Below are 12,391 nucleotides of genomic sequence, written 5' to 3'. Positions count from 1 at the left end.
CAGTATCCCAGAGGCACCCACCCACTCACTCACTAGGTCCCATTCTTGCACTTCAAGGCCGTATTTCCCCTGACTTACATGGTACCATCCAGGAAGGCTAAAACTCGACTCCCACACAAAACATTGGTACCCACCCGATCCAAACCCTAGTTCCAGCCCTGGGATCACAGACACAGGCTGACCGACAGATCCTGTCTCAGATTTATTTGTACAAATAGCACAGGAGGATACCAGCCCGACACAGACAGCAGCCCAGGGGGTCACACCAGTCCTTCTGTCCTCACACTGGCAGATGAAGGTCTCTACTCCGGAGCTTTGGTGGGGGCCTGGGCATCCTTGGCAGCTGGAGCCGCAGCTGCAGGTGGCTTGGCCTTGGTAGGAGCCTTGGCCTGGGACTTTGGCCGGCAGAACCTGAGACCCTTGGCAATGCGGGCACGAGCACGTTTCCCGAGCTTGGGGTGAGCAATGTAGGCAAGTCGGCTGAGCTTGCGGCTGCCGCCTGTTGGGATCTTGGGCTTGACCTCCTTGGGCTTCACAAGGGCCTTGACAGCCTCAGCACGTGCACTCATGGCCTTGGCATTGTTGGCCTGCATCTTCTTCAGGCCCTTCTTGTTGTGCTTCTTGGCAAAGCGCATGTTCCTCAGGAACTTGGGGTCTACCTGGTAGACAAGAAATGTACAGGCAGCTGTAAGTGCAGCATGTAAGGGCCAAGTCACCCTTAGTCCCCCTCTCTATAGCAGCACCTTGGAGACTCTCAGGCCTATTGGAAGTTGAGACAGCACCAAGTCGACCTTAAATGCAGAAATAACCTGAACCTTAGAAACTATCTGCAGAGAAACATGGACCACCACCCCAAAAGTCAGTAATGCCACCCTGCTAATGCTATACACAGAACACATTTTCAGGGCTACATGCCGAGAGCCCAGTAGAGTTCAAATGCAGGTGCAGGAGTAAAGAAGAAATCCCTACAGCAGGATTTTGGTTGAGTCTTCCCCCAAAACCCCCTCAGGGACACCCCACCCCCTCCTCCTTAAAAAATGTCAAATACCAAGGTTGGTACAACAGACTCACAGCAAACAAGGTGTAAGAGACTAAGGGAGGGAAGAGGGGTAGGGGGAGAGACCAATGGTTCAGGGGAGAAGCAAAGTGGAGAGAGGGCACAGTTCTGCTCAGACCCCACAGCATCAGCCTTCCTGGCAGCTAGGCTGCCCACCCTCCCAGCCTAGCACTGGGTCAGATCAAGTCATATGAGTGGTCAAAGTGGAATGCAGTGCTCACAAGGTACCAGGTACACACAGGCAAGGCCATCCTTTCCCTTGAAAGGCTCTGGGTGACCAAGGGAGATGATTAGACTGCCCTCAGGTAGCAGGTTACCACCTGACCAGGGGGTTATACTCTAGGCCGATAAAGGCCAAGTAAAACTTTATTACAGGCCTGGGAGAGCTTGAAGTCCAAGTAAAACAAAGGACAGTTAAGCACACGAATGAATGAAAGACCCTGTCCATGCAGCTGGAGCCAAACAGACACACTCATGTGATTCAGTGCACACACTCACCCCCTTAAGAGATTCATATCGTTGTGATCGGGGTTTCTTGATGCCATTTCTATGCCATTTTCGGGCTGCGGGAAAGAAAAGGAATTAGACCAAAGTAAGAGATTTCCTCTAACACGACAACCATTACAGCTGGCAAGCCGGGGAGCACTATAACTTCCCATTACTTGTCCACAGTAGAAAATGTGCCTTCTTTCCCTGGCCAGTATGCCTAATCCTTGCTAGAGCCTGGAGCATTAGATGAAGGGTGGGCCAGGGAACTTACACTGGTTGTGCGTGGTGTGGTTCTTGGACTTGGCCATGTCTGCACCTGGAGAACGAGAGTGGAGATCAGAGCTCGGGTCTCGCCAGACTGGGTCTACCTTTTCGCCCTGATGTAGAAGATCGTGCAGCCAGAATGAGGCTGCAGCACAGACGCATGTGCCTCGATTCACTCTGCACGACCCGATTCCAGTCTCCCCCTTACAAACTCAGGTAAGGGTACCTTAAAACCAACCCCCAGTCGCAAGATTGCGCTCTCCCCCTAAATCGGAATTCTCCCCACTCCCATCCACCCGGTGAAAACCCATGAGCACCGCCCCCGCCCCGCGGCCTCCGCTCTCCACAGCCAGGCGCCGGTCTCCCAGTCCTCCCCAGGCCTCGCGCCCCGCAGCCATCCAAGAGTCACGGATGGCTCCGGATACCGCGCGGCTAGCACTCACCGGGGCCCACAGATGCCGAAGCGCGTGAGACCGGAAGAGAAAGAGAAAGGCCGCGGTGCAGTACGGGAAATAGGCTCGTCGCAGCAGGAAGGTGCTACTGGAACAGTTTCCCCCAACGCTGTGAAGAAAGGTTCCTAAGCCCGGAGGATACAATCCAGGCAGGAAGGCGAGGCTAACAAGCCGGGCCGGTTTATTCAGGTTTTGCCTCCTATTTTTCTTGGACTTGAGTCTCAGGTCTCATTAAAGGTCTTGAAGGCGACGGGAGTCCTTGAGGAACACACGTTAGGCGGGAAGTGACAGGAAATTAGTGTGCCGAAAAAAGTACCCTTGGCTACTGTGTGGAGAGTGAACTGTAGGGGGCAGAGGAGAGGAGGCCGAGCTGTGAAGAATCTGGGACAGGACTACCTGGAGCTGAGTGGGGACACGAAGGGTGGATAGACGTGGATAAAGAAAGACAGTAGACTGGGCTTGGGATGCAGAAGGTTGAGGAGAGAAAGAAGGCCAGTGTAACCCTTCAGTTTCTGGCTTGAACAAGAGGTTGAAGATGGTGCCTTCTACAGAAATGGGCAAGAATGGGGGACGGCAGGAGTCTTGTTGCTTTATTCTGAGGGAGCCAATGGCTCGGGTGTTTCTTTGTTTTTTTAAAACCTTTTAATTTATATTGGAGTACAGCCAATTGACAGTATTATGAGAGTTGCAGGTGCCCAGCAAAGTGAGTCAGCTATACGTATACGTTTATCTGAATGTTTTCTTTTTAGATGCATTAAATGTGATATGTCGTTTGATACCCAAAATGAGTAAACCTTGCCTCCTGATAACTCTATTGCCCTGTCACGTCTTACCCCTACAGTTCTTTTTCCACACAGCCGTGGGGTATGAGGTCACTTTTCTTTATTTTTCTGCTCCCACCATGCGGCATGTGGGATCTTACCCCAAACCAAGGGTTGAACCCCTGTCCTACTAACCACTGGACTGCCAGGGAAGTCCCTGAGGGTACTTTTTAAGATACAAATCAGATCTTGTCACTTAAAGTCTGCAAGGACTTCCCCTTGCATTAGAGATGAATTCTTTACCTCCCCTAATCCTGGCAACTCATCATTCACTTCTCTCCACCCCCATGGACTTCTTTCTTTCCTGCCAAGCACAAATACTTGTTCCTGCTTCAGGGCCTTTGCACTTGTTATCCACGCCACGTGGACTGCCTTCTTCCTGCTCTTTGGATGGTGTGCTTGCTTGGAGAGGCCTCCCTAGACTGCCCTATCTAAAATAGAGACCTTCTGTCCCATCTCCACAGTTACTCTGTGTCCTCTCATTCTGTTTGCTTCCTTCATAGAACTTTCCCAGCCTTTAATTACCTTTTTTATTTACTTGTGTATGTGTTCATTGGCTCAAGCACCATGAGTTCAGGACTGGTTTGGTCACTGTCATTTTCCATTGCCTGGCACAGCACTTGATGTAGAACAGGAGCTTAAGAACCCTCCACCCCTGCCCCCCCCCCCCACCGCCCTGAATGGACATTCCTTGCACTCCTTGGCAGGCAAGTTCATGGACTGATGGACACATGTACTCTTGCCTGGAAAATCCCATGGACGGAGGGGCCTGGTAGGCTACAGTCCATGGGGTCACTAAGAGTCGGACACGACTGAGCGACTTCACTTTCACTTTTCCCTTTCATGCACTGGAGAAGGAAATGGCAACACACTCCAGTATTCTTGCCTGGAGAATCCCCGGGACGGCGGAGCCTGGTGGGCTGCCGTCTATGGGGTCGCACAGAGTCAGACACAACTGAAGCGACTTAGCAGCAGCAGCAGCAGGACACATGTTGCAGAGAGTTGGGGAGTGAAAGGGAAAGGAAGATGTGGGGGCTGGACACACAGGCGACTCCTTACTGAAGCATTCCTGAGAAAAGGGAGAGAAATCTGGCAGGTGTGAGTTAGGAGAATGAAGAGCAGGCTCAGATGCTCCAGGGATGACCAAGTGCCAGCAAAGAAACAATTGAGGGTCTTCCCTAGTGGTCCAGGGGTTAAGACCCCACACTTCCACTGCAGGGGGCACAAGTTCAATCCCTGGTCAGGGAACTAAGATCTCACATGCTGTGTGGCGTGGCCAAATATATATATATTGTTTTTTTAAGAAAAAAAAGTCAGTTGGGTCCAGGAAGAAAGGTGTCTCTACAGAAGCTAAGTCCTTGAGGGGTGCTGAGAACAGGCGGATGAGCTGGTGGGAAGAGGTGGGGACTATAGGAGGTGGGGGTGGTGCAAGGCCCCAGGGTGTGGGAGAGGTGGGGCCAGAAGCTGGGCCAAAGAGGGGAAGGGTTTTTTTGGTTTTGGGGTGTTTTTTGGCCACACTGCACCTCTTGTGGGATCTTTATTCCCTGACCAGGGATTGAAGCCACACCCTCAGCAGTGAAAGCACTGAGTCTTAACCACTGGTCTGTTAGGGAATTCCCAGAAGAGAAGGTTTTGACTTCTGCACCTTGAGAAAGGGAAGCACACAGGATAGGGGCTGGCAAAGGAGCCTGTGACAGCTTTAAAGGAACCAGGCTGCCCCACTGTGTGGCTTTCCAACTGGCAGTAGCTTTCACAGCTCCTAGAAAGTGATCAGTGACACATGCTGAGGACTTGTTGCCGGGTTGTCTTGACACTGGCAGAGTGAGCAGTGAGCAGAGAGCCATAGCCGGACAGGGAGGCAGATTCAGAGGTGGATGACGGTCGTGCAGAACCCCTGGAGCTGCTGTGGGGATGGGCCCAGGGCGGAGTCCCAGCTGAAGGGCAAGGGAGGAGCCAGTGATAAGGATGAAGAGCTTTGGCTGTGATCTGAGGGGACCATTTCGGGGGCTAAAGGGAACCATGATCGGGAACCATTGGCCTGCCATGCTTTTCATAGTGGGAAAAGATGGTAGGGCCAGCCATAGGTATAAAGAGAGAATTTTCCTACCTACCTTCCTTTCTTTTTCTCTTTCCTTCTCTCCTTCCTCCTTTCCTTTCTTCTTCCTCTCCTTTCTTCCTTCCTCCCTCCCTCTTTCTTTCTTTCCTTTTTCTCCTTCTTTCCTCTTCCTCCTCCTTTTCATTCTCCCCTCCCAATCTGTCTCTTTTTCTCTTCATAAATGTACAAAGAGCTTATACAAGCTCTTCTGTAACCTGATTTTATTTATTCAGTGGTAACCTGTGGACATCTTTTCCTCTTCAGGAAAATCCTTTGTAATCCTATTTTATTTTACACACTTAAAAATCTTATTCTGAGAGGAGGTCAATAAACATCACCAAATGTCAAAGGAGTTTCTAACACAAAAAAGGTGAAGACCTCAGCTGTTCCCCCAGGGACTCACCCTCTGTCTGTGTGGAGGCTTCTGTGGCATAGCCTTGGGCAGAGCAGCTAGCTGGACTCAGCAGAATGTCTGTCAGCCAGGTCCCTTGTGCCTTGGGCACAAGACAGACATGTGAGGCCCCTATGACCCAACAAACCTTGGTCTGGGTGGGACTGGATGTGATGTGCCTGAGCCTTGTCGCCTGCAGAGGTGTGGTCTTGTCCAGGCCTTGTCCAGCCACGACCCAACCCACAGCCTGAGTGGGATCCACTGGGGCCTACTTATTGAAATTTACAGGGTCAGAGACATCTGGGGTTATTTTTGCTGTGCTTGGCACAATGTCAGGGTACCTGTGGGGACCTGATAAATGTTTGAGGAATCAAATGTAAAAACTTCACAAATCCAGGCAGATGGCTGAATCAGTGGGCAAGATATCAGTCAGCCTGGAGGGAGTTCACAGAGACAAGTCAGTTCTTTTTTTAAAAAATTATTTCTTATATTTCTGGCTGTGCTTCACTGCTGCCCAGACTTTTCTCTAGTTGCAGAGTGGAGGCTACTCTCTAGCTGTGGTGCACGGGCTTTTCATTGTGGTGGCTTCTCTTGTTGTGAAGTGCAGGCTCTAGGCTCATGGGCTTCAGTACTTGTGGTGCTTGAGCTTATTTGCTCTGTGGCATGAGCCATCTTCCCAGTCCAGGGATCGAACCGGTGTCCTTTGCATTGTAAGGCAGATTCTTATCCCCTGGACCACCAGGGAAGCCCTATTTGTAGACTTTTGGATGATAGCCATGCTGATCTGTATGAAGTGGAACCTCATGGTTTTGATTTGCATTTCTCTTAACAACTAGTAATGTTGAGCATCTTTTCATGTGCATGTTGGCTGTTTGTATGTCTTCTTTGGAGAAATGTCTGTTTTTGGTATTCTGCCCTTTTTTTGGGTTGTTTGTGTGTTTCATATTAAGTTGTATGAACTGTTTGTGTATTTTGGAAATTAACCCCTTGTCAGTTGCACTGTTTGCAAATATTTTCTTCTAGTCTGTAGATTACCTTTCATTTTGCTTATGGTTTCCTTTGCTGTACAGAAGCTTATAAGTTTATGTCCCATTTATTTCTTTTTGCTTTTATTTCTATTGCCTTAGGAGACTGACCTAATAAAATGTCAGCATGATTTAAGTCAGAGAATGCTTTGCCTATGTTCCCTTCTAGGAGTTTTATAGTGTCATGTTTTATATTTAAGTCTTTAAGCCATTTGAAGTTTGTTTTTGCATATAGAGTAAGGGTCTTTTCTAACTTCATTGATTTACATGGGGTTGTCCAACTTTTCCAACTACTACTACTACTACTAAGTCACTTCAGTCGTGTCTGACTCTGTGCGACCCCATAGACGGCAGCCCACCAGGCTCCGCCGTTCCTGGGATTCTCCAGGCAAGAACACTGGAGTGGGTTGCCATTTCCTTCTCCAACTTTTCCAACACCACTTGCTAAAGAGACTATCTTTGCATATTCTTGCCGCCTCTGTTGAAGATTACTTGACTATAGGTATATGGGTTTATTTCTGAGTTCACTATTCTGTTCCATTGATACATGTATCTGCTTTTGTGCTAACACCAGGCTGTTTTGATTACCATAGCTTTGTAGTATCATGTGAAGCCTCCAACTTCATTCTTTTTCCTCAGGACTGCTTTGGCAATTCTGGGTCTTTTATGGTTCCCTGTGCATTTTAGGATTGTTTGCTCTTGTTCTGTGGAAAATGTCATGAGTAATATGAAAGAGATCACATTAAATCTGTAGATTGCTTTGGGTTGTATGACTGCTTTAACAGTATCAATTCTCCCAACACAAGCGCATGGGATATCTTTCCATTTCTTTGACTCATCTTCAGTTTCCTTTATCAGTTAAACCAGATAATTTGAGTAAAGCACTGAACACTGTGCTGAGTATACATTAAGTGTTTAATCATTGTTCATCCCAGCCACACTGTTCCCCATAAGGCCCCTGAGGAGGCAGACAGCTTAAGGGAAAATGTCAGTGTCAAGTGAATGCTAACGGTGAGCACATGTTCTGAGGAAGGTTCAGGATGCAGGGCCACGACCGTCCTCAGGGGTGCTGGCTCCCCTCAGTCCTGAAGTTACAGAAGGACAGAGACTGCCCGTGTGCCCAGATAAGAGGAACTGGAGTGGCTCATCAGAACCACAATGTTGTAGGAGAGAAGACCGGGAGTCAGAGAGGGGGACCCTAAGCACCCAGTTAAGCTTTGGATCTGGCTGGAAATTTCTGTGAGAGACCACCTGGTTCTTGTGGCCCCAGAGGGCAGAGCTATGGCCAAGGGAGGCAAATACCAGCTCCATGGATCAGGGTCATTTTTGCAAACAGAATTTCTTCCACACCATGGGCTGCTCCCAGAGTGACAAGCTCTCAGGTATGAGAAATTACTGGGACTAGAGGTTGAAATATGGGATGGAGGGTCAGAAAATATAGCTCTCAAGTTCAGTTTCTTCCAAAAGTCTGGGGTCCTGAGCTCCTGGAAGAAGGAAAGGCGGTGGACAGTCTGCAGTGCCAAGCTGGGGCCCAGGATCTGTCAGGAAGAGAGAAGACAGGCCCCACAGAGGCTTGTGGGTAGCACATTCCTCCAGTCACTGAGACACCTTCACAGCCTCAGGCCACATATTCCCTCTGGGGGGTTCCTGGCCATGAAGTGATGTGACATCTCCAGCCGAAAATGTTAGCCTGTCATCCACATGAGGGCAGCACAGGACTGCGGATGGAATGGGGCTGCCAGACGTTGGCTGGAGCACCCCTCCTCTGGGAAGAAGCCCTTTGAGCCTTCAGGACCTCTCACACCCCAGCTTCTAGTACCCATCACCCCCACAACCCCCCCCCCCCATTCTCAGCAGGTTCTCTGTGTAGGTTGAATCTTCCCTGGCTCCAGGCTCCTGGTAGTGGTGGTATAGGGTGTCCCACCTATACCTTGATCCCAGAGAGGGATCAAGGCCGGGGAAGTGGAGCCTGTGGGTGTCCCTGGGCAGCCCCTGCTAGTCTACATCTGAGTTACTGGAGGTTATGCCTATCGGGGGTTAAAGGAATAGGTTTCCATATCAGACTGACTAGACTTCAGATTCTGACTGCTGTTCCCCAGTGGAGTGACTTCACCTCTCAGAGCCTCAGTCTCTTCACCTGTGACAGCGGGGGGATGCTGGGCAGGCAGGAAGCCTCCTAGGTTCTGGCTGAGGATTTCCTTGGGAGCTGGCAGGGTTGTCATCACCCTATTTCACAGATAAGGAGATGGAGTCCTCGGGCCTGACTTGCTAGAGGTCCCACAGCCAAATGGAGAGCTGTGCTAAATCACCAGTCATGTCCGACTCTTTATGACCCTATGGACTGTAGCCCGCCAGGCTCCTCTGTCCGTGGGATTCTCCAGGCAAGAATACTGGAGTGGGTTGCCATTTCCTTCTCCAGGGGAGTCTTCCCGACCCAGCGATCAAACCTGCATCTCTTGTACCTCCTGCAATGGCAGGCAGATTCTTTACCACTAGCACCACTTGGGAGACCTATTATGGTCCAGATGCCCCCACCCCAGGACCAGAGAAACATGGGATGGTATGTGCCCAATGAGGTCCTGGAGGAAACCCTGTGATACTGACAGGTGACCTGGGAGAAACCCTGGCCTCTACAGCCAACAGATGTTCAGAGTAGGGGGGTCCACTGTGCTGGCCCTGCTTGTGCTCAGACCCACTGGCTTCTCCCAGAAGATGCCTAGGAAGGAGGGAGTGTTGTTGGTGGTGGCAGTGTCCTGGGGAGGAGGGCAGGCTCCTCTCCTGCCAGCTTGGGCCAGGCTGGGTTCTGTGGGTCTCAGGCACAGGGACTGGCCGGGTGTGAAGGCGGAGATGCTCAGCAACATGGAGGCCTGACCTGCCAGAAAGGGAGGGATGGAATAGGTGGGCATGAGAGGGGGCCGGGCAGGGCAGGACTGTATTCATAAGAGGCTCCCCCAAGTCTCAGCCCTGTCTCTGAGGTGAAGAAAGAGCATCTGAAAAGGAAGAATGAAGCTAAGGGCTGGGAGGGACCCCTTTCCTTCCCCACTAGCAGCCTCCAGTGGAGTCAGCACTGCAGTGCCATGGCAACTGTGGCCTCTCCAGCTCCCCTCTCTCCTTGAGCCCCATCGTGCCTGGATGCCCCTCCAGCCTGTGCACGCCTTTCTAGCTAGGGCTAAAGAGAAGCTGAGGTAGGGGAGGGCTCCTTTCTCAGCCCCTGTAACAGCCCAGGGGCTGAGTTCCAGGGCCACCCTAGGCTCAGGATCACGAGATTCTTTAAGGGGCAAGAGGGAAGGGTGAAGTGGCCTTTGCAAGAATTCTTCTGAATGAAAGAAGAATGAATGAAATCACCTCCCTAAGATTTCAAAACCCCAACTCTCAAAGTCCGTACTCTCTCCCAGGTCACAGAGGCTGCAACCCAGGAGCTCCTGGAAGGGATGAGAAAACCAGTGCTGGGGCAAGGGTCTTGAAGATCACCTGGATCCCCTCTCCAAACCTATAGGCAGGGAAGCTGAGGTCTAGAGATGAGAGGGACTTGCCCAAGGCACACAGAGAGTATGTGGCAAAGGCAGAACTGGGGTGGTCAGAGTAGGGCAGGGCAGGGGGGCATCCTTGCTGTTGGCTTGAAGAGCAGGCAGTGAGGTCCAGGAGGGCTGTGCCTTATGGTGTGGAGGCAGGGGGGTGAGGGTGGTTCTGGGGAAGGCTCTGGGCCTGCCTTGCCTGCTCCCCATTTAGCGCTTCAGTAAACCCACTTCCAGCCTCAGGGCACAATGGAATGAGTGAAGGAGGAGGCCTGGCCCTGATTAGGGAGGAGCAAGGGACACCAGATAGAGCAGTGGGGAGCTGGGGATCTGAGGAGGGGCACAGGAGAGCTGGAACCCACAAGGTCCCACTGAGAGCCCCTGAGCGAGAAGCGCTCTGGCCCAAGTGTTGCCCTTTCCAAGCTCTGGGCCCCTGGGCAAATCCCCCAAACTCCCAGCGTCAGCCCCTCACTCTCCCCTGCTCCGGGTAAAACAGGGTCAGCCCACAGCCTGGAGGGAGATTCTCTGTGATGGAGCAAACAGAATGACCCCTGGCTCCACTTGGGAGATGAGCGGCTGGGCCCCTGAGCTTGAAATCCTTCATTTGCTGGCCCAGGGCTACTGCTGCGATCACCTGGAGCATCTGTGAGGTGCAGAACCTGAGGGCTGGGACAGGAGGAAGCTGCGGGCACAGCACCCCGGGATGCAGAACAGAGAGAGTCCGTCTAGGCAGGAGCCTCTGGGGTTTGGAAGAGGGGCTGTGGAGCCTTCCTGGGAGAGAAGGGGGGCTGCTGGGGTGCAGGGGCAGGCCTTGTGAGGTCAGGGAGACATGGGGGTGGGGTGGGGAGGATGCCATGGGCCGAGCAGGCTCAAGCTGGCATTTGCTCCCTATGGCTCTCTGGCATTGGACCCCAGCTGATGAGGGCCTCCTGGAGCTGTCGCCGTATGCCCGAAGCCCCCAAGGCCTGGCCCACAGTGGGTGTCCTAAATCCAGGGCCTGGGCAAGAAAGGGGTGTTCTGCTAGGGCCGGGAGCCAGGAGCTATGTGTTGGTCCTCGCCACACCTGCAGACTGGCTTCTTTTGTTAATCCTATGTTACAGGTGAGGAAACAGGCCCAGAAAGGTAAAGTGACTTGCCCAGGGTCACACAGCTATTTCTGTGTCAAGGCCACGCCTGGAAGCTCTGCTGGGCTTGGATGCTGCCAGAGACGCACGCCGATGACAGCTTGGGAAAAGGAGGGCCACGTCCTAGCTGAGGAGCGAGCCTCTGGGAGAGCGTGCTGTGGTGTCCACTGCAGGTGGGTCCCAATACAGCATCCTTTCTCCGCAGCACTGTCGGTCCTTCCTTTCCGTGTCCCCCTCAACGCTTGTTCATTAGTGGGTCTTGACACTCAGCAGCTGGGTGACCTTGAGCAAAAGCTCCATCCACTTGTAGCTCCATGACCTCCTCGTGAGACAGGGATGAGCGTGCCACCTACTACACTGTGGGTTACAGTGAGGCTCCGGGGACCCTCACAGGGCCTGGCCGACGGGGCTCTGTCCCATTTGATAGCCCCCGGGGACAAGGCTTGAAACGGCCATAAGGCCAGGCTGGTGATACCAGGCTCTCTCTCTGACCCCCAAATCTCCCCTGGAAACATGCAGGCTGCCCACCCCCAAGGCACCCCACCCAGAGAGGGCTGGGAGAGTGAGGATGGCTCCCCAGATGCTCTCTTCACCCCCTAGCAGGCAGGGATGACGAGGTGACGGTGCGGGGGATGGAGCCAGGAGAGGGCGGCTGAGGACAGCTGCTGAGTGGAGGCAGTAAGGGAATGTGCGGGACCCTGGCCGCCCCTAACAACCAGCCCGCAGCACAGGGAGCCCGTGGGTGAGAGACCCAGGGTCGTCGCTCCGCCTGCCACAGCGCTGGTCCTGCCAGACTGGCGCGAGTCCTCCAAGCACTGGTTTTAACCGATCTTTTTTCTGCAAGAAGCTCCGAAGCTCCCGGAGGCGCGGGGGCGGCTTCCCCTTGACTTGCGTCTCTTAGAGGATGCGGCTTGGCTAAAAATAACTCGAATTACTGTGCTCCCGCCCCCGGCGTGGAGGAGGGGCCCGGGGGCCTGCGGGGGCGGGAGCCTGGAGGGAATGGAGCTGCAGCCGGGAGGGGGTTCCCTGTGAGGAGAAGGAGAAAAGCGGTGCTGGCCGGTGGGAGGGGGTACGGGGGGCTGAAGGGAACGGCCCTGTCTCACCCACTTCTCTTCAGGCCGGCTCCCGGAGCAGAGCTGGGGGTGAAAGCTGGCCCTG

The 12,391-nt window shown here is 52.8% G+C and overlaps 2 protein-coding genes and 2 long non-coding RNA genes across 11 annotated transcripts in view; 1 reads left to right on the top strand and 3 right to left on the bottom strand.

Annotated features, from left to right (window-relative positions):
- Positions 1-189: 189 nt before the first annotated feature.
- RPL29 (ribosomal protein L29) lies at positions 190-2,298 on the bottom strand. The gene is made up of 4 exons (XM_081525325.1): positions 2,254-2,298; positions 1,818-1,862; positions 1,556-1,620; positions 190-659 (listed from the first exon to the last, which is right to left on the bottom strand). Exons 2-4 carry the CDS (start codon positions 1,852-1,854, stop codon positions 303-305), a joined length of 459 nt encoding a protein of 152 aa, XP_081381451.1. The 5' UTR covers positions 1,855-1,862; positions 2,254-2,298; the 3' UTR covers positions 190-302.
- Positions 2,296-12,391, top strand: part of LOC145519981 (uncharacterized) — a 131,387-nt gene continuing 121,291 nt past the window's right edge. The window contains exons 1-3 of one of the 8 annotated variants that reach the window (XR_014064090.1): positions 5,758-7,605; positions 7,762-7,976; positions 11,210-11,406. The gene's annotated coding sequence lies outside the window, so the exon portion shown is untranslated. Of the gene's footprint in view, positions 2,452-5,757; positions 7,606-7,761; positions 7,977-11,209; positions 11,407-12,391 lie in introns of those variants that run through there. The other 7 variants (XM_081525332.1, XR_014064096.1, XR_014064093.1 and 4 more) reach the window with 7 other exon arrangements.
- LOC145519992 (uncharacterized) lies at positions 4,049-5,655 on the bottom strand. Its single transcript, XR_014064109.1, has 2 exons — positions 5,582-5,655; positions 4,049-5,017 (listed from the first exon to the last, which is right to left on the bottom strand). It is a non-coding gene; the product is annotated as an uncharacterized LOC145519992 (long non-coding RNA).
- LOC145519991 (uncharacterized) lies at positions 7,492-12,060 on the bottom strand. Its single transcript, XR_014064108.1, has 2 exons — positions 11,246-12,060; positions 7,492-8,132 (listed from the first exon to the last, which is right to left on the bottom strand). It is a non-coding gene; the product is annotated as an uncharacterized LOC145519991 (long non-coding RNA).

This window comes from Giraffa tippelskirchi, chromosome 9 (assembly GCF_054371585.1).
Source record: "Giraffa tippelskirchi isolate mGirTip1 chromosome 9, T2T-mGirTip1v1.2.pri, whole genome shotgun sequence".
In the NCBI taxonomy this organism is placed as follows: Eukaryota; Metazoa; Chordata; class Mammalia; order Artiodactyla; family Giraffidae; genus Giraffa; species Giraffa tippelskirchi.
This window is presented reverse-complemented; position numbering and strand designations above follow the sequence as displayed.